Source organism: Numenius arquata, chromosome 5 (assembly GCF_964106895.1).
Source record: "Numenius arquata chromosome 5, bNumArq3.hap1.1, whole genome shotgun sequence".
Lineage (NCBI taxonomy): Eukaryota > Metazoa > Chordata > Aves > Charadriiformes > Scolopacidae > Numenius > Numenius arquata.
This window is the reverse complement of record NC_133580.1, coordinates 37,928,316-37,949,905: the sequence shown is the minus strand read 5'-3', so window position 1 is coordinate 37,949,905 and position 21,590 is coordinate 37,928,316. Positions and strand designations below refer to the sequence as shown.

Here is a 21,590-nt window from a genome sequence, read left to right as displayed (position 1 = left end):
AACAAGAAATCTTACCAAGACAGGGAAGCTGTGAAACAGAACAGACTCTGTATCCGAAGTGAGCTCTTACTAATTTCCCAGGTGGAGGTTACTGGACTACAGTGGGCATTCAGTTCAGGTTCAGCTGGGCCGATGGCACGTTACAGCCGCATGCCGCCTGTCCTGTCCCCCTGCTGAAGGAGATTGTTCGTGTCTCTAATCGGTTTGTGGAACTGCTCGTGCGAGTGCTTCCTAATCTATTTCAGGCAAAATGAATCTGCTTAGCTGAGAATTTAAACTTGTAAGCTAACCTGGCTCATTCTGACTGAAGCGGATTAGTGATGCTTATGTGCGCAGGTATGCCAGGAGGTCTGGCTGGATGCAGTAATAAGCAGGTTGGATGAGGGAGGTTGAGCTACGCCACAGGAAGAGTGTATGCGTGTCTGTCTAAACTCCTATTATTTCTGAAAGTTTCTTTAAATAGCCTTATTTTAATGTGTTAGGAAGTCCACTTTGAAAGCAAAAGAAATACTGTGCAGAATAAACATGCTGGGGAGCTTGCTGAGCACTTGCTTTCTATTAACTGCTAGTCCTTAACCTATTCTAAACTTTTTTTTTTTAAATACGTGAGTGTTCTGTTGCAGTTTTATCTCATAACTCAGTGAGCTAGGACTTCCCTATGATGCTTGTTTTAGTCCAAGTATATCTCTGGCTATAAAAAATTCTGCTCATATTTCAGTTCCCACTGGAATTGTATTCACACAGCTAAAAAGGAAAAAGACCAACTAAATGATCTTTCAAAAATATGTGTTAAAAAACTGCTGTCAGACTTTTGATTTATTATATTTTGAACAAGTCCTGCTAGAAGATCTGCTGAAGCTTTCTTTCATTTTTCAGAGAGATGTCACCAAGTTCTGTCACATAACTAGGAGAATTTCTGTGCAAGCTCATAAAAATCTTATGCTTTCTTGAGGTTGGTAATGTGATTTCTACTACGTCAACCACTTCTTCTTGATGGATGGTGCCTCCATCTGAGCTGCTTAATACTTCCATATTGGGATATAAATGATGGAGCACTTATTGTCCAATCTCTGTTCCTTTACCAGTGGCAGAAAGACCTAGTGATGTCCAGCCTGCTGTCCTGCTACTGTGAGTCGAGCCTTTTCCAGATGTTATGACTCTTCAGAAAAAGTTTTCCTGAATGCATTCTGTCTTATAAATTTATCATCTGGTATTGAGCAGACTTGGGATCACACTTTTAGGTTGCCTCCTCCTGTCCACTTGTAACAAGTCCTTTAAAACATACAGCTCCAGACCTGTTAAGATTTCTTTCTGGTGAGCCCTAGGACTGAGCATGGCAGATGTTGCTCTCTGGGACAGTTCCATCTCCCAAGCCAGATGTGCAAAAGGCTTCTTTTTTTTCCTCACACAGACTCAAAAATCAAGAAATGCAAGATTTATTTGGGCAGTCTGTAAAACATGGCTTTGGGCCAGAAGTTCCAAAAAGAACAGTAACTGCCTAAATTTACTCTGACCAGTACTTTTAAGACAGTCGGTTCCTCGACAGAGAATTCAACACAGTGTAGGAACTGCTACTGAGAACAGCCATTGTTCTGAAACAGTTGGTGCTCTCAGTGTCAAAGTAGTTACTTCATGTATTGAAGCAAGATACCAGAAGCTCCTGGAAGAGCTCAGGGGTTTCAGGTCAGTGCCCACCCATGAAGATAAAATATCTTGGAAACGCATGCTTGATCTCACTAGTGTCTGAGGAGTAAGCGCAGATCTGTGGACCTCATTGGTGCCATTAGCCATTCTCAAAGGTATTGCAGTTAACATGGGGTATGAACTCCATGGGAATTATTTCAGTACACGAGCCCTGCACTGTTACAAGTAGAAAACATATTCTTGCCAGGCTTTGATAAAAATCTGTGAGTAATGTCGCCAGGAAATGAAAGCATTTCTTAGAGCCTACTTTCTTTCTAGGATTCTTATTGGAGAAAGAAAATTAATTTGCTGGATATTTCCGTGGTGTTGAGATGATGGGAATAGAAATGTAAATACTTTAGAAAGATTAGCTCTCTTTTTTTTGGTACCATTTCACAATTTATACCTAATCATTGCTTCTGTTGAGCAAATAGTTGACTTCTGTGTCCTGGTGACCAAAAAGTGATTTCTGAACTTCAGACAGAATGGTACCATTTGTTAATCAGCCTTGCATCTGAGAAGATGGGAGCCCACATGTAGATTCTAAGAAAAATTAAGATACACACAGACTTGAAGGCCATGATGGATGACTTGGACTTTACATTGCCAGCATGGTTTGTACTATATTCTGTTTTCCTCAGTGGAGGACTGGACCTTTTGAAAAGCTGAGCTGTTTAGTGAGGGAGCCAGTTACTAAAAGCGTTTCTGGGCTGCTGCAGTGAGAATGCTTACTGTAAGTTCCATTTTGCAGGCTTCAAGCTATGCCTGTCATAGGACATAACCTAATCAGCCAGGTTTTTCAGTAAGGACAAATATAGACACCCTGGTTTTGATGGTGCTGTTGCTACTGACAACCAATGTATTATTCAGAAAGTCATCCAGTTTGGCATTCTATCAGTAGAAACAGTTGTAAATACAACTGTTAGCAGCTGGAGTATTCTACACATCACTCTTACATGGCAGTGATAAAACCATGTTATGAATTAGTTGGATAATTGCCTCAAAATTTGTTTCAAATCAGTCATTTTACAAGTCTCTTCCTTGAACAACTTTCTCTTGAACAACCAACCCAAAAATGTGTCTTGCCTCTTCAGTGCTCTTCAGTGTTCTCTTGTGTCAACAGGGTTTGACTCTTCAGACTCCGTTCCCTATCATGTTGTTGGGTCCCCGTGGCACGTAGGAGGCAAACCATCTTGTTTCACAGATAGCATCATCTCAGTGGCTTTGGATTTCCACCTGTTACCAGCAGTCTGGCAAGTCTCTCCCTCTGAACATCCACACACACTTCACTAGGGCCTGAGCAACTTCATCTGCTTGCTTTGGAAAGGTGCTGGTCTCTGAGATCTGCAACGCAGCTGTGTGTTATAGCAGCTGACCTTTGCAAAATGCTCTACACCTGATGTAGCAGCAAGGGCAGACACCAGGTTTGGACAGGGAGTAGTGCTGTCTGTGTTTGATCAATACAGCTGAGGCTGTTTAGCACTGCTGTTGGAAGGAGGATAGTGATTACTCTTCACCATGAATCTGCACTGATAATGCCCTTGAAAAGTCAGGAATGTAGATTGGCCTGCAGTAAAGGTGGATCAAGGCAATGATACCGGGGCCTCTTCCTCTTTGCAGCTGCGATTGTGTGATGGGTTCACTGTTGCAAAGAAACTGTCCTAGCCCTGTGTGCCTTCCCACGTGGGCATGGGAAATGGTGGCTCATGCATGCCAACTCTGGCAGACCGGTGGTTTGGTGAGACTTCTGACAACAGTCGAGTTTAGATCCAAAATGCTAGCTATGAAGCATAGCTAGCTTTTATTGAAGAGTGTAGTTTTAAGTTTATGGGTAGGTGTTTATTTTGCAGTGGTGTAAGATGTTAATTGGGCCATAGCTGTTACCTGCTCTTTGCTGGAAGGGTGTAAGGTTTGCTGTCCTTACAAAAATTCACATCAGTCGCTCTTAATCCAGTGCCAGCAACATTGCATAAATTAGAGGAAACTGGTGAATTTAAGTTGAGTTGCCTAATTTTGTCTGGAATGGGTTAGGTGGCACTCAGTTGACTTCAGTGAAGCTCCACTGAAAATATCCTGTGGCAGAGCAGTAACAGCATCATAAATGGCATTAGTCTTTGAAAAGGATATCTCTCTACAACCTCTTTTTATCCATTCAAATTATGATCCCTATTTAAAATTTTAAGATTGTTTATATTTGTACAGGCTGTATCAGTATCTCTTTCAGCTGTTAGTTCAGGCAAATCATTTATTTGTTCACCGTATCTGTGATTAGTGCTTTCCTGTGTTGGACTCGGCTCTTTTTACTGCTTGTAGCCACATCACCTTTCTGTAGTAGGAAAGGGCTGTAGAGCAGAAACATAGAATATTTAGAGTTGATGGCTTCATAGGATTTGAAAGAAAGTTTGAATGCCTGCTTGACACTAATATCATAGGCCACCTTACATTCTTACGTAGGCACCTACTTTCACCTCCAGTGGTGCAGATACAAAAAAAATTACTTTCCCGGTCCTAGAAATAGTTTGGCCAAGCAAATTTAGGTTTCTATAGGTTGTTAGACAAATGCCCTGCTGCTGAACCATGCTGCTTAATCAGTTACTGAAATAAGATTCTCAGAGAGCCATTTTAAGGGCATTAAATCAATAACAATAATTGCAACCATTTCCATTTCTCCAGTGGAGCCTGCTAAGAGTCTATTTGGGCTGGGGCCAGATTCTTTTAGACAGGTTGGAATATCTTCCTTCAAACCTGGCAATCTCGCATGCTGTTTGTCAGCAAGTGCCTTGTTGTTCTGCAAGGTCAGATTTTACGTCTACTGCCGGAAAGCTTCCCTGTGACACAGAGAACATAACACTTAAGAACCAATGTGTGGTAGGCAGTGTTCTGGAGACATGAGGCTAAAGAGAAGGCATTTTCTTTTTTTTTAATACCATGTGGAGACCATAATTGGGTTTTTTTTGCTCTTAAGTGAGACACCAGGAGGGGGAATTTGTTCTGCTGTGTCCTGTCAGTATGTGACCTTGTTTTACTTAATGTCTTTCTACTGCTGAAGATGCAGACAAACTAATGTATTAGCAGATTTCAGCAAGTCTGGTAAATGCTGCTGTTCTGTTTCTCTTTGTATTTCTTGCTTTTGTTATAAGGAAAAAAAGTGCAGGTCAGAGGCTCCTTTTCAGATGTTGATGCAAAAGCATTTAACAAGTCCATTGACTAGCTCTGAAAGAAAGTACATGATTCGGAGTTCATCTTTGAAAGTATGGTATTCAGAATGGAGATAGTATTGCCCAGCGTATACTGCAAAAAATCTGATTGAATGTACACAGCTGAACATCTCATAAGATATGAATTGGCACTGTGGAAAGATAGGCATTCTTCATAAAATATATATTACTTCTTGTTCTTTTAGAGCAACCTCACAGGAATAAGGCTGAGCTGTAGTTTTTCCCACGAAAATGGTAAAATACATCAGTGATAATATCTTGTGTTGCTTGCATGAAGCACGTTTCCTACCCCAGCCTGATTCCCAGCTACCTTTTCTTATCTCAGAAATTCAGTTTATAACTCTGCTGAATTAAACACAAATAATAAATTGTCTTTGTCCATAATATATTAAAGCCTTTTACTCCCAGCTGCTTTAACAGTACTGATAGAATTACTTCATTTTTTTCCTAACAATTAAAACTACATGACAGCTGAATATTATAGCTAATGATCCTTCAGACTTTTTTTAAAGAATAGGCAAATGACAATAGAAAATTAAAATAGAAATTTTTGGCAGTAGCCTTGAATAAGCATTGTCCACTATGGATTCTGAGGTAGAAAATGTTGATGATAGCTTGGCAAGACTCAGGGTTTTTGTTCTTTTTCCCTTGCCCATCATGGCTTTGTGTGCTTGGAATAATATAGAAGGACTGGATATTTTTAAAAAGTTGAAAAAAGAAAAGTGTAGTGTTTGAATTAATAGATGGCTATTTAATCTCTTGTAGGGTATTCTTTATTTTTTACAATAACCTGATAAACTTTTCTAGGAGGTTAGTGTGGTGCAGAAGCCTGCATCAGAACAGAATAAAGAGATTTCACTTTTCATGGCATAACCTGCATTGCTTCTCCTTTACTTCATTAGTCATTATCAAGAGGCTTGAAAATACTGTTCTGTGCCTTGAAGCTTCTTGGAAGTATAAGGAGTTGATTATTTTTGGTGATTGGAGGTAGTATAAGAGCTGCTTGAAAAGTGGGTATTTACTTTAAACTTTTTTTAATTGTTCAAATGCAAATGTTCTTAAATTGTAGTCACTGCTCTTGATTCTCACTTTCCTCAGCTTCAATCTTGCTGTCGTCTTAACCACTGGAATGCTTTCCAGTGTAAAGGGTATATGTGTTTCCACCTGTTTGTGTGTTGTCATTCCACAGTAGAGGTGTCTTATCTCAAACAGCTCTGAGGTTGGGGGAGAGTTTAGTTCTTGGTTTTAGTTTCCTCCCCTTCCTCCCATTTAAATTTAACTAAATTAAGTTTAAATTGGACTAAATTCAGTTGCTATTTGTCCTCAAGGCCTGTTCCCCCACCTATTCCCCCACTTGAGTTAAATGACCTTTTTTTGCTCCATCCTTTCTACTCTGTATTCTAAGTTGACCTTTTTTTTTTGGCGTGCTCTGCTGTCCTGTGTGTCTGTTTGTGCTGCACTTCTGCCACATTTGAATTGGAGATTCAGTCCAAGAAATCACGCTACCATTTTGCCAGAAGCTGACACCAGCCATCTGGTAAAATTACAATTCAATATCAGTAAACCCCATAATTTGGGGAAATGTACCCAAAATGACTTTTATGATTAGTGGACAGGAAAGAAACCGAGACAGAGAAGTCAGCTGGGTACTCTATAAATCACTTTGAGGTTTTCAGACCAAACGTCTTAATGGCAGTGTTCTTGCTGCCAAATGCTGTTTTGTTTTTGCCTTCAGAATAGTTTGCATTAATAATGAGCAACTCTGCTTGGAAGTTATTTATGTATTGCTCTTATGATACAGCTTCACAAAGCTGCACCACGCAAGGTAACAGACTATGTGAATGGATTTGTAAAGCAGCTTAGCATATCGTACTGCTAAGGTCTGTAGGTTTTCCCACTGGAAACGCATTCCAGCCCCAGGATCACATTCAGCATTGTTGTGGATGCTGAAGAAGAATTGATACTAAGGCCGTTTTGGCCATGCCATGCTAGCCTGTGTGTTAAGTCTAGTGATTGTGAAGTAAGTCTGCGCTGGAACAAGGCAGGTTTTAATCAGCAGTTTTGCTTGTGTGTCACTGTGGGAGCAGAGAGGAGGTGACAACAGCAGCTCTTGTTTGTGTGTATTCCCAGGGAGAGGCATCAGCTAATCGTGCCTTGGTAGCTGTGCACGGGCTGCAGTTGTTGAATGTGTGTGTGTCATGGTTTGACCTCAGACGGCAACCAAGCACCACACAGCCACTCGCTCGCTCTTTCCCGGTGGGGTTGGGGAGACAATATGAAGAGTAAAAGTGAGAACTTGCGGGTTGAGATAAAGACAGTTTAAGTAAAACAAAAGCCATGGACTCAAGCGAAGGAAAACAGGGAATTAATTGTTCAGCCACCTCCAGGAGAGCAGGGCTCCATCATGCGTAATAGTTACTTGGGAATACAAGCACCATTACTCCAAATATCGTCCTTGCCCTTCTCCCTTCTTTCCCCAGCTATACATGCTGAGCATGACATTGTATGGTATGGAATATCCCTTTGGCCAGTTGAGGTCAGCTGTCTCATGTCCCTTCCTAGCTTCTTGGGTGCTCCCTGCCTTGCTGTTAGCAGGCCAGTATGAGAAGCTGAAAAGTCCTTTACTGCTTAGGAACAACCTAAATACTAGTGTGTTATCAACATTATTCTCATCCTAAATCCAAAAAACAGCACTATACGAGCTGCTAGCAAGAAAATTAACTCTATCCCAGCCAAAACCAGGACAGTGTGTTAAACTAAGATGGAGTATATTTCTAATTTAAGACTTAAAGTGGTGATGAATTTACAATCTTCCTAGTAAGCTATTACAGTGAGTAATTATCCTCATAGTTAATTCCATTTGGATTTCTCTCATCTCAGCATTCAGTGGTTGCATCTTGCTTCACATTTATTAGGTAAAATCCCCGTTCGCCCAGATAGTTGGGAAGAAAGTAGTTGTTTCTCTATAATAATCACATTGCTTGTTTACTTAAAATAAGTGTTACTGAATGATTGTTCTGCACTTCATAGTTGAGATTTCCAGTTCCCTCTGTTGGTACCTATAGCTCAACATGCGTGTTAACTCAGTAGAATTTTCCATGACACAGTAACACTCCAGCATAGCTTAACTGAAGCTTACTACTAGAAAGCAGACTGGCAGTGTCATGCTTGCCGTTCCTTGGGCTCCTGTCCTATGGATGAAAGGCCTTGAGCTGCATAAAACCATCCTATGCAGTAGTTGTTCTGGGCAGCTGGGGAGGTCCCTGTGTGCAGTGTTGTTGACGATGCTGTAAAACTGACTGTGAGGACTTTTCTTATAGGGAATATAGGTGGTTTGGTTTGAGGGCGGAAAGGCACATGTGGAAAGTGGAACACAAAGCTTAGTGCTGTGGAGGTTTCCAGCCAGCTTGGAAAGCTGTCACAAGTACCACAGACGTACAAGCCTCGTTTACTTACTTTTGGGGAAGAGGAGTGAATTGAACCCTGAAATTATCCAAACCTGTGAAGTTTTAAGGACTGCTTAGTCTGCTGTTGCACAGTAAAAGGATTTGTGATCTTTTTTTGTAGAGAAATTCTGTATTACGTGGGTATCTATCATGAAGTAAGAGTTGTGATGATTCTGTTTGTACGTTTCTAGCCTTTGCTAAGTAGGCATGCAACAGCATCGTCAAATTTGAAGGGAGTATAATAAACTGCCTGCCTATTTTTCTAACCTGACAATTTTTCAGCCCACATGCTTCTCAAATAATGTAACTAAAGATACTCAGTTTATGTTGCTATAAGTATGATCCAATGTTTGCTTTTGGCAAGAAGCTCTTAGTTGTTAGTATGCACAGAAGGCATAGTTTACATGAGACCAAAATATTAACAGATAGAAAGTTGCTGTTCTAAATTGAGCAAACAAGTGTGCTTGTGCTCTCTCGCTAGCAATAGTAGTGTAGGCTCCTTGTAATAATCTAATTTGTGAAAAAACAGGTATTCATTGTTTATTCAAGGTAAGAATTTTTTATTTAGAGAGGTAAAAATTTTAATACAGGAACCCAACTAATGGTACAACTGTCAAAGCAGAAAGGATAAGACAACGCGATTGAAAATTGTGTGCTTTACTTTTTTTGGCTCAGAGGTCCTTTCAATGAGAAAATGGACACTGCTTGATATTAAAGATTAAGTGGAGGCATGGAGGATTATAGGGAGGACTTGCTTGTTTTGTTTTGAATAGTTGCTGGAAAACTTGGCACCCTTTAAATAACTCAAAGCTTTTTTTCTGCTTTCCCTTTTCTGAGGAAAAGGAGAGAGAAGCCCTTCATTAGTCGTACATGATAGTTAAGTTGTCACATTTTACAGCTTAATCCTTTTTCTTTAAAGAGTTGTTAGTGAAAGACAAACCAGCCATCTTCTATATAACAGTCATTATTAATATAACTACTAAAAATAACATGATTATTTATATGAACACAGTAAAATCAGTGATAATACTGATCTCCTCCTACTGTGAATTGTTGCCTCCCATGATATCTTTCAAGGAATTTCAGTGATTTTATTCTAATTTATATCCATTCATTCTTCTTGGTGAAAACATAACAATGCAGAATTAAAAATAAGGAGTAACTCAATGTTGACTGTTGGTCTTGAGGCTTTCAGGGAGCTGAGGTATGAACAGGATTCTTGATAAACAGACATGAGCTCCCCACTTCTTCAATTACACTAATTGTACTGGTGTTAATAACTTGTCAGTTGGGATATGGCTTTGAAGAAAAGGACTAAGGACTTTGAATTTCTTCTTCCTTTTTTTTTTTTTTTAGTACAGTTTTCTTGTTACTGGGTGATGGAGGCTTTCAACAATTTCCTCATGGGTCACTTTTACATTTCCCTCTTATTTCCAGCCCATCCATACCACAGTATCTCACAGTAATTCTCATTTTCTTAAGTGTCCAATTTTGAGGTAAAAATATAACTTGTGTAACACACTATTCACTAATTATTTGCTATGATATTTGTCTCCTTTTTGAGACAAGAAAAATGCAGGCAATTTTTTAAAACTTCAAATACAAGAATTAGGTCATGAATTACATATGGAAAAGTGTTTATAGAAAAAAAATCAATGGTTTCCTCTCTTCCTGTTATGTGTTGATTGCTTTAATTTTGTCATCAGGTCTCTATTAATACGTTTTACAGCATGATTCTGTTCTAGAGCATTAAAAAGTCCTACAACTCTAACTCTGATTTCCTTTTTATTATTTTTTTTTTCCCCTCTGCAAGAAGTCTTCCTGAATTAATCTCTTCTGTGTAAAATTTTAGTCCGAGCAGTCCTGGTTTTGAGGAGAACGCACAAGGAGGGAATAAAAGGGCTTTTGGTTTAAAGCATTAAGACTTGACACTCGTCTTCCTGTTGCAAAGGGAATCTGTGGAATCCATTTTAGCTGTAATACATCCAGATTCTGTGTTTGTGTGGTCATGAACCCCGCAGGTGGTTGTGTTGCCCACATGAATGGGATGAATCCGTGTGTGCCCTGCCTGTACACTGCAAGGAAGCGTGTTGCACGTTTTGCAGCTTTTCCCACTCTCCACCCACAGTCACTGTCTGTGAGGGTTAAGTGAACCTGTATCAAAGAGACTGGGCTTTTGCAGTGATGGCTGAAAAGAGTTTTGTTCATCCACCTACTCATGCAATACAGTGTTACTTCTTTATCAATAAAGAATTAACATTAAAAGTTAGTGTTCTGTGATAATGTTAGATGTGCACAAATGGAGATCATGTGGAAACACTACGGAAAAAATAAATGGAAAGAGAAGAGGACAAAGACCTATTGGACAGAAAATCTTATCTTTGATTCAACAGTTGAGTTTTAAGGAGGGTTTGGACATCTGCAGATGGAAATCTATGTATGAATGGAGCTGAAGGTCAGAAGCAATCCGAGTGCTGGACTAGTTGCTTTCTTAGTGATATAAAATATCTTAAACTATATAAAGTAATTAGACGTGATCATACTTTTTCTTTAGATTATGTTAAAATACTTATGTTGACTGCTTGTAGCTCAAGCTGTTTCTTCTAAACTTTTGCTCATGAAAGGTCTATTCATCTCTCTTCTACCTCTGATATTTCCTTATACCACTCAGTTTAAGTACTGCTAAAGACATGTGAATTCTTGTAGCAATCACTCATTTCCTAAACTACTTTCTGTGTTCTCATTCTCCAGTGAGTTTTGTGTGCTATTTGATATTTTATCCTATATTAAATACTTCACCTGTGTCCACCAAAAGAGGTGGGATTATGTGACAGGTCCTCTATAACCCTTTGTCTTTCCAGCCCAGAGTTAAAACAAAGTTGTTTTTTTTTAATGGCTTCTGTGTGCTTGTCCCCATAACTGATAGCTATTACTATCGTGCTCTTACTATCCTCGTATTGTCAGCTATTCTGTCTCATCTAAATCCCTTCACTTTCTTCAGGGAATGGATCAGAACGGAGCAAACTGTCCGGGACTGTAAAGTAGCACTGTGGGCCAAAAGGGATTGGGAGGCTGAGGCATGGGATTAGAGAGGGAACTGTGTTAAGAGGGAGTTCAGGGAGAAATAAGTAAATTGGGGTGATGAAATAGGGAGAGAAGGGATTAGGTCTGTTGAAACAGGATTGCTGGGTTAATAGAAGCAGGTGAGAAGAATGGGAGAAGCATCTTACCGTAGAGCATGTGTGGTGGGGAAACTGGAGTTGTCTTTTAAGAAACATTTAGGAGAGGAGGTCAGGGCACAAGGACTTGATGAAAAGCCTCAGAAGGTAGATACAAAGTTGGGGCTAGATTACAGTGGAGAGGGGGATAATTAACTGGCCACACAAGAAGATTAGATGCAGCTGGACTTAATTAAATTTGAACAGGAAACTTTAATTGTTGGGTTTTTTTAAATTTAATGAATACTAAATCTAGGGGGTTTGTGTGCTGTCAGATTTATTTTTGACATAAGTAAGTAATTAGAGGAGCACTTTCATTTAGTGTTGGTTACTTTGACCACTTTGCGCTGACTAAACAACATGATTGTTAGAGAATCTAGAGAGAATGAAAAAGGGAGCAGGATAGGAGCACATGTGCTGCTCCTCAGAAGTGTTGGCAGAGCTTAGCTGGGCAGGGCAATAGCAGAGCAGGAGCAGAGAATCTTTTTAGCTGTTAATTTGTTCTGGAACGTGGAGCTGACCAAGAAATTGGAGGTGTGTATACATTTGGAAGTAGTAGTTTATTGTTCTTGCATGCCTGTAGAATGAGATGCGTTGTTAATGATGTATTTTATTTTGATGAAAAGTTATTGAAAGTTTTTAAAGCTGTATGTTAATCTTGCTCTAATCAACATTTTGTGCTGATGAAATATGGAAGGATTTTTTATTTTCATCTTCTGTACGATGTATTCAACTCAGAATTTTATGACTTGAGGAGTCTGTTACTATGATCGAGTTTGCCGCCCTAGTAATGCAGCAGAATTATTCTCCGGTAACTTTTGTTTAAAGCTCATAACTTTAGGTTGTGACTTTACCTGGAATATCTTACCTTTGTTAAGTCCTTGCTTGAAGATAATTTTCCACTGACATAACCTATAAAAGAAGGTGCTAGATTCTTCATTTGACTTTTTATAGTTTCCATTAATTGCATGTTGATTGTTTTGGTTTGTTACTTTGCTGTTGTTCAGAATCTTTCCCGTGTACAAACTGTGTAGCTAGTAATCAGATCAACATATTAAATGTTTTCTTTAATACGGCATGTAGATTGCTTGCTTATGGTGTTTTCTGTTGTTGGCTATCACGGCCGTACGCTCAAATTTTTTTTTTTCCTTTTTTGTTAGTTATGTTGTTTATTTCTATCTGCTTGATGTTGTGTTTATATCAAGAGCACACTTTAAAAGTGTATCTCCTGATTGTTCACACCTGCTCCCCAATAGAATGAGTTAAAGCACAGCTGTCCCAGAGCACCTTCAGGGTGAAACTAAGCCAGAAGATGTGCTCCAGCTGTGAGGGTCAGTTTAGGCTCTGGGGGTCAGAGCTGGTCTGGAAATAACAGCCCTTTCCTCTCCCTGCAGCCCAGATCCTCTGGGTGCTGTGTCTCCGCTTCGCACGTCTGCCCCTCCTGCTCTGCACTGCTTGCTCATGTAGACCTAGCTTTAAGTTACCAACATGCCGGTGTCAATCTTTGGGCAAAGTGTGCTTATAAGGATTTTATTTTTCTTTCAGAAGGTAGGTTGGGATTTGAAATGAAATAGTAGGAGATCCTTAGCTTGGGTGGGATGTTCCTTTATTACCTTCTATTTCCCTCAATTATAATTCAGTATTACTTAATTCAATATATTTTAGCTTCTTACTGGGTTATTTATATTAATATATTAGGCAGGATTTAATCAAATATCTACAGAAGTTTTTATGTTAGTCCAGTTGTCTTTGTACGCTAAATCTGTAATCTCAAAAAAGATTTGTTGTAGGAGCGTTCATTTCCCACAAACCGTGTTATGGCTGTAACTACTCTGTCTTCTCATGAATTGCTGTCCTGATCAGTATTAGCATGACTCAGTTTAATATCCAAGTCAGTCTCTCTAATTTCAAAGTTAATTCTTCAAAACCTTTTCAAGTTCTGCTATACTTCATTAAAAAAATGACTACCCCACCTTTCTGTACCCACCTCATTTCCCTTTTAATTTTCTTAAAGTTTCAAGTGATAAAAAAGGGATAATAAAAACCAGCAGTACTGGTGGAGATCTCTAATTTTTCCCATAGTTAAACATTTTTAATCTACAAAAACGCATAACAACTTCTGTGTCTGCTAGAGGGACAGAGATACTTCAGCAGTAAAGCAAGAAGTGAAGTGGTCGTCCTTCTCTCTCAGTACAGAGTGTGGCCTGTTGTGGTAGATAAACCTGAGGAGTTTTCTCCATAGCTTCCCAGTGTTGCTTGGCATTTCTTACAGGTGGGTCTGAGCAACTGTTTTTCTGGGTTATTTTTATCATCTATCTTCTGTGGAAATTTAATGGATAAAGCTGAAGAATTCTGCTTAAGCAGCATTTGATCTTCAATACAGATGGGGGATGCATTCTTCAACTCTGAATTTACAGTTGGATCGGTCCAGGGACTTCCATTTTCCTTAGGGGGATTCCTTGTATTTTGCTTTTCCATAGGACCAGCTGCAATTGTTATGACACTGGGAGTTGCCAAGTTGGACTTGTTGACCAAGTTCAATGAGCTTTTCATGTTTATGAGAAGTGTTACCACTGCACTGCAATGTTTTGGTGTCTGTCTAAAAAACAACCTCTTTGCGGTCTGAAGTGGGTAGGAAAGCAACAGCTTTCTGCTATGGATCTGTGGGGGTTTAGCTGATTTGAGTCATTTTAGGCTCTTAGAGTATAAATAAAGGAGGCAGTAGCTGAAAACACAGCATTTCAGTTCTCTGGTAGTTGATTTGTAAATATACTTCTTCCTGCAAAATAATAATCCTGTCTTATTCCTTATCTATCTTATATATGGAAATGATCGTATCTTGTGTATTAGCTGACAGTAGTTAATTCTGAAAGCACTTACATGACAGAAGGCAGCTTTAATGTTTCAAATCTCTCAGATAATGTACATCCATCTGTTCTTTAGCAAATGCATCACCTCTTTGCATATTGATGATTTCTGATGTAGCACTGCTTGTAATTAAATTTTGATAATGCATTTTACAGGCTTCTGGACAAAACAAGTTTATTTGTGCAAATACAGGGTAAAATTGAAATCAGTTATGAATGAAGCTAATTTTATGACTTGATGGTCACTACAAAAATTATTCCTAATTTAAAATATTATGTATAACCTTTTTTTTAATGGAGTGAAATTTTACCTGGGTATATTAACAGTAACAATAGTGTTACTTTTGTCACTTAAGCATTTAGCAGAATCGCGGATTTTATTACTTAAGTATTTCCATGCTGACCTTTCAGGTTTGTTGCTTATAGATACAAATTGAAAGTATGTATTAAGTTACAGAAACAAATGCAGCATTTGCAGTTTTGTCAAGTAAGACCTAAACCAATAATTGATGCGTTTATTTGGAATAATGTTGTTGGTACTGAATAAGTGCGATTTAAACTTTTAAGCTTCATGTTGTTGTTTTGTGTTTGTTGTTTTGTTTGTTGTTTTTTTTTTTTTTTTTAACTATAAGAGAGAGAGCACTTTCTAAAAAAAGGGAAGGTAGAGGGGATGAGATGGGAGAGGTTAGGATAATATCTTCCTGTACTGAAGTATTTATGGAAACTTATATCCTTCACTACTGCTACTCCTACTGAGAAGTTGTGCTCCCTTCCAGTATTGTATTGTTGTGCTTTCTGAATCTCTCGCAGTGTAGCCTGCTGAGTGTGGGGTGTGGTCTATGAACACCCAGTGGTTCTATACATGATGAAAAAGCTAGTTATTTTCTCTTTGCACACGTTATCATGTGCAACCTGTGAATCCGGTACTTGTTGAGTTCATGTCTGTCTTCACCTGCTCAACACATGCCTGGAATCTAGGGGAACTAGAGTCACAGTGTGACAGCCTGAAAGGTTGTATAGCTGGAAATCTAGTACCAAATTTAAGATCTAGCTAGGCTATGTTATATCCCTTTGGTTTTATATACTGCTTGTACACATGTGTAGCCAAATGTGTGGATAATTTGGAAATTGCATTAGTAGTTTTCAATTTCTATTAATATGCACCTAAATTTGGCAATTTTTTAACTTCTCATTTAACAATTCTTGTACCTTCTTAGAGTTTGGAGAACTTATACTGCTAACAGGCAAGGTACGTGCCGTTTCTGGGCTGCGTGGGCTACCTAGTGATGTCTGCTTTTGACCACTGGGCATCTCTGTGGCTAATTTAATACTTGGAAATGATAAGGCTATATTCCTTAGGGGGTGTTCTCTTTTTCATTTGTCTAAAAGAAAATTATAGTAACAAGAAATTAAACTTTCAATTGTACCTGAAAATATGCCTGCTCTTAAGGCATAAGACTAAAAGCAGTTCATGATTTGCAAGTAATATATAAAGTCTATAATCAAATGAGAGGGAAAATATAGTGCTATTTGAAAATGAACTTTGTCCAATTTTTAGCAAGTAATATCACGTGCTTGGATCTTCTGTTAACATGAGCGTTAATAGTTCTTGTGAGTTCTCTAGGAGGGCAAGTAGTTCTGAATTTCATAGAATCTGGTGCTTACAGAGATGGTGATCAGACTGTTTAGAAAAATTAACTCTCTTGCTACAAAGTTGTCTACATTTGTTTGGGTTTTTTCTGTTGTGTGTCAAGTAGAAATTATTCCTTGTTTCTTGGTATTTGAAGTTGTCAGGAGTAATACAATGAAATACATTTTTGATTAGATAAAGCATTAAAAACTTAACTTTTGTAATTTCGCACTCTTTCTTTTTTTGTCTCCTTAGAATGTGAAAGCATTTGCATCTTCAGATAGCCTAGCCAAGGTCCAAGAAGTAGCAAGCTGGCTTTTGGAAATGAATCAGGAACTGCTCTCTGTGGGCAGCAAGAGGCGACGAACTGGTGGATCTCTTCGAGGTAATGCTTCCTCAAGCCAAGTAGATGAGGAGCAGATGAATCGGGTCGTAGAAGAGGAGGAGCAGCAGCAAAGACGACAACAAGAGGAGCAGCACATTGGGAGGAACGGGGAGATAGGAGAAGAACCTGGATTTGATGACAGGCATGAGTCTCAGCAGGAACAGTTAGAAGAAAATAACAATAGACTTATTACAGTGGATGAAGAATCCACCTGTAACCAAGAGGAAGAAGATGATGAACATGCTGGTGATCAAGAGGAGGAGGTGGAAGAGGAGGAGGAAATGGACCAGGAGAGTGATGATTTCGAGCAGTCTGATGACAGCAGTAGAGAAGATGAACATGCTAATAGCAACAGTGTCCCAAATTCCAATAGCCTCATGGACTTGCCCATTCACCAGTCATCGCCATTCTACATAAAAACAAAGGTGAGAAACTACATGTTTTTGTGTTCTTAATCCTTGATAACTCTGGATTTTGGAAAATAATTTGCATGTTAAACTAAAGTTTTACAATGAAGCAAAAGATTTTACTTCCTAAAGAGCTCATTATGAAGAATTTGTGCAGTCCACAAACTATACTGTTTTAACTGTTAATAATCAAATTATTTGCATGCATTTGACGTGAAGAAATACTCCTGTATATTTTAAGGAATAGAGCTCTGATGATTATGTTCAAAAGATCAGGGTGTTTCTTTATAAATATTTTTACATGCTAACTCATACACTTGATAAGACCCTCTCGGCATTATTTACGATATTTTCCTCCTCTAAGAAGGCAAGAAGGAAGGTAAGTAATTGTACATATGTGGTGTTCTTTCAGAAAATCCGGGTCAATTAGACGAAAACATTGTAATGAAAAAATAGGGTGGAATATTACAGAAACATCAAGTTCTTCCTTCTGGCCAGGTTATAGTGAGTTCATTGACAAAATACATGTTAAAAAAAGTGCGTTAACCAGTCATTTGGTTACAAAGTCATTACATAATGTTGTATAGTATTCTACTTGTGAGGACCTTGTAAATTGTGTGCAATGATTGTTGAAAACTTCTGATTTGCAGTAAGAATTTGGAAATTAATATTTGTATTTTTATTGCTACTTATATGACCTAATATTTTAGATAAAAAAAACTTTTTTGATTATTGGCTCCAGTGTACATTGGTAGTTCACCATATTTTCCAAATTCTTTAGGAAGCAGGAATTGTAACTCTTAGCAGCAGCAGAAACTGAAAGAATAGTGGAAGTGGTGATACTGACTAATAAAAAAAAGGAGCTGGCAAGTGTTCTTGTGGAAGAATGCTATTCCTAAGCCTATGCACCAATTTCTCTTTCTTAATCATTAATTGGTAATAGAACACCTAGCCTCCTCTCGCCTTTCAAAAAACAAAATGACAAAATATCCTCAAATTTTTACAATGTACTTTAAAAGAAAAAAAAACCCTGATGTAAAAGAAAAAAAAAACCACGAAAAAAAATTAACATAAGTTAACAGGGTTCCCTATGTGTTTAAGTATGAACATAAATGTATAGAGATGGAGAATCAGTCTCGAAGATGCACTAGAATGGGTAAATAGGATGAACATTTGCTTCTGGAAACTGCAGCAATTGTTTTAGGTAACAGCAATTAGTATGCAATTCACCTGTGCGTTTAAAGTATCTCAGCTAACATCTTTGATTTTTGAAAAATCGGCATGTTTTCACATGAGATTTTGGTAAATTATATAGTTTTCTATTGATGATTCTACTGTTCAAAGTACTGAAGTATATTCTTTCTAATTTGGAGTGAAATACTGACATATTTCATGTCATTCAAGTGGCTTCTTACAACTCAAATTCTTGTGTTTGTTTCAATGCTTTGGTTTTCCTAGATTTAGTATGACTTACTGAGTATCATATAGCAACTTGCATCCAGTAAGAACTTGATATTTAATGTAGGAAATGCTTACACTCAAAAATATATTTTTAAGTTTCTGAATGGGAAACTTTTTGAAGTGCCTTGTAAATAACCATACTCAAGTTATATACAGACAGAGCAGAGCACAGTTTTCAGTGGTGGTGGTGGGGGCATTTATCATGTCTGACAATAAATGCGAGATTTTTTTCTTTCTTTTTTTTTTTTTTTTTAAAGCGTATTTGACATGAAGTGAAACAAGCTGGTGTAGCCTGAAGGAAGCGATCTGAAAGATTTTTATATAGATGCACGATTTCTGTGTGGTCTGATAGTTGCTTTGCATAGTGTTTCTGTGCAGTGCTGGCCATTGTCATCTCTGCTCTGTCCCGAGGCTCTGCTCCTGCAAAAGAACTGTTGGGGAGCCAGGTAGTGAACCTTATTTGAGAATTTTTCTTGATTCATGGTGCAACTCTATTTTAGGTAGTTTTAACTGTCTACCTGAAGGATCGGCACAGGTTTTAAAGCTGCTGGAGCCAGCACTGCTGTAGGTCATGATTATACAGTAAGACTGACATAATGCAACATTAATCTTGCCAATTCATTATTAAACCAACATTTAACCATAGGAACACATTCTGTGTTAAGAAATGTTGTAGAAATAGAGCTGTGCTGGAGCATGAATGTATTACCAGAGTAAACATAAACATGACTGACTAATATGCTGCTTTTGAGAAGTAAAAGCAGTATTTGTAGACTCTTCAGCTGTATTTAGAAGTTATTTCTGGTTCTACCTGTTAAAGATAGACTTATTTTAGCTTTTTAGATATGCTTCTCAGCATTTGTAGTCTAGTACAGTCTCATAACTCTCACTGAATTACCTGCTCCCTTGCCGTATGCTGTACTCCTGTGAAACTTGCTTTTCACCACCAGTGACATCTGTGGTGTCTGAATCTGCTACTTACTGAGTGTGTGCGCCTGATGCCTCAGAAGCATACGTTCCGGATCCAACACGGTTACTACTTTGATCTGGTTGTATGTAGCATCATTGGCAACAATTTTCATCACAACCAAATACCAAGAGATAATAGTGAGACTGACTAAAATAGCAGCTTCTGCTGCTGTAAGTGTTGTGCAACTCATCTCAAATTTTATATATCTCTTCGTCCTACCTTTTTATTGCTTTCCTCATAAACTACTGAAAGTCTCTTTCTAATCTGATGTTTTTTGGTTATTGGCCTGTGGGATTCTGTGTGGTTAAGGAAGGAAGTGGCAAGGTTCCCGTGTAACACCACAATGTGTCCTGCTTGCATTTGCCGCCTGTCTCCTGGACTTCCACTTGACAGCAGCAAGCTTGCTGTGTTCTATAGATATATTTGTGTTTCTGGGTAATGTTTATATAATATATATAAAATTATATATAAATACTTGCCTCATACTACTGCTCTGCGAAAATAACTGAGATAATTGTTGCCATAATGTTGTGAAAACGTTATGACTAAAGGGCATGTGCTCTTGAAATGAGAAGGCTGGTGATTCAGGAGAGTCTTCGTTGCATTCACCAGCAACACCCAGAAATCAGGAAGGGTCCTTGTGGTTACCTGTTACAATTTCCTGCATAAAACATTAGGCTGCTTTGTATTGACTTCTGCATAAGCTAAAGCATATTTTTAGAAAAATTCCACCATTTGAAAACAGGAAACAGTCCAGTAGGCAAATCTATCTCAAGCCTAGGTTAATAGTTTGTTAAGTTATCATCAGTGTCTAAACTTCTTTTCCTTTACTCTACTCTGCCTTCTTCCGGTTATGTTTCTTTTTTTGACCATTACAATTTATTATTTTCCTGTTGTACTGAAGAGCTGTTTAACAAGCAGGGTTTTTTTCGCCCCACATACATAAAGCAATCAAGTTCACTCCTGAAAGGTGTCTTAAATGTTACATGATAATAAGAACACTGTGTCCATTGGGCATATTTTTCAATTTTTTAGTTCTCGTTATGATACTTCCCTGAACACTGTGTCTGATTTTTGAACGTCCATCTTGAATTGTAGGTATCAGAACTGAAATTAAAACTCCAGTAGCAATTGTGTGAATGACAATTAAAATTTGATCATGCTATATATTTACCTGTTTATATAACAATTCTGTTCATGCTTTTGACTGCAGCATTGCATTGGGATTTCATTTCATCATGACTTGTCTAACATGATGCAATTATATTTTTTCAGAGAGCCTTCTGTTTTCTAAGTATGGGCTGTGTCCTTTGTACCTACAGATAAGAATTGCTTAGTTGTGTTAAAGCGACTAGAGTTTTCTCACATACAGTGTACCTCATCATATTCTTTACTGTTTGTTAATTTTTACTTGCATTGATCTGTGCCCTATCAAATGTTGTCATGTCTGTTATATAAAATTATTAAATAGCGCAGGAAGGCAAAGTAAATAATATGTGCAGGACATTCACAGAAACATGTGCTTGGTGCTGATTCTTCACTGATTGCATCGTATTTTTGGCATCCATTTCCAGTCCTCTGTGATGACTTTGTATTGCTCGGGTTCCTAAGGAATGGTTGTGTAACAATCACAACATAAGCAAACAAATGCATTTACAGTGCGTCACATATTTCATAGCAACTGCCCTTAAATGCTTCTATTGCTCAGCACGTGGGATTCTGTAGTACTGCAAGGGCAAGAACATATTACTGGGAGTCGCTGGCAAATAGATCACAGAAATTAACATTCTTGATTATTTTAGATTTGAATTGTTTATCTACCTATGTTCATACTCCTGAAATCGTAGGTTTAACAAATATATCATGCCAGCAATATTTTATCTATATCACAACTGGTGTTTGTGACATAGTTGACAAGCAGCATGTTTTTATGTAAAAACTGGCGTCAATGCTGTTAATCCTATTCTATGTCAACCATTGCATTATTTTATCTTGGACTGACACCTGGATTTCAACCTTTGGTTATCCAGGTTGTACTCTGTACCACAGGAAGAAAGAGTTGTCCCTTGGAGCTTAAATATCCATCTCAAGTTCTGAAACAAATCTAGAGCCACGCTCACGTACATAGCTTTGAGCTCTCAAATAGTGCAGACTGGGCCAGATTTTTTTACTGTGAAGTGCTTGGTCCAAGCTAGTATGTAGAGCCACAAGGATATAAAGGATTTACTTTTTTTAGTGATTTTTGGCTTGATATGGGAGGATAACATTAATTTTTAAAACCATAGAAAACTTAAAATTGCATTGG

The 21,590-nt window shown here is 38.2% G+C and overlaps 1 protein-coding gene across 1 annotated transcript in view; it reads left to right on the top strand.

Moving 5' to 3' along the window:
• The first annotated feature begins 16,386 nt into the window (after positions 1 to 16,386).
• FBXW7 (F-box and WD repeat domain containing 7) overlaps positions 16,387 to 21,590 on the top strand; it is a 99,195-nt gene continuing 93,991 nt past the window's right edge. Inside the window, exon 1 of the mRNA XM_074147104.1 lies at positions 16,387 to 16,872. Within this exon, the coding sequence (XP_074003205.1) occupies positions 16,387 to 16,872 (486 nt within the window). The remainder of the gene's footprint in view (positions 16,873 to 21,590) is intronic.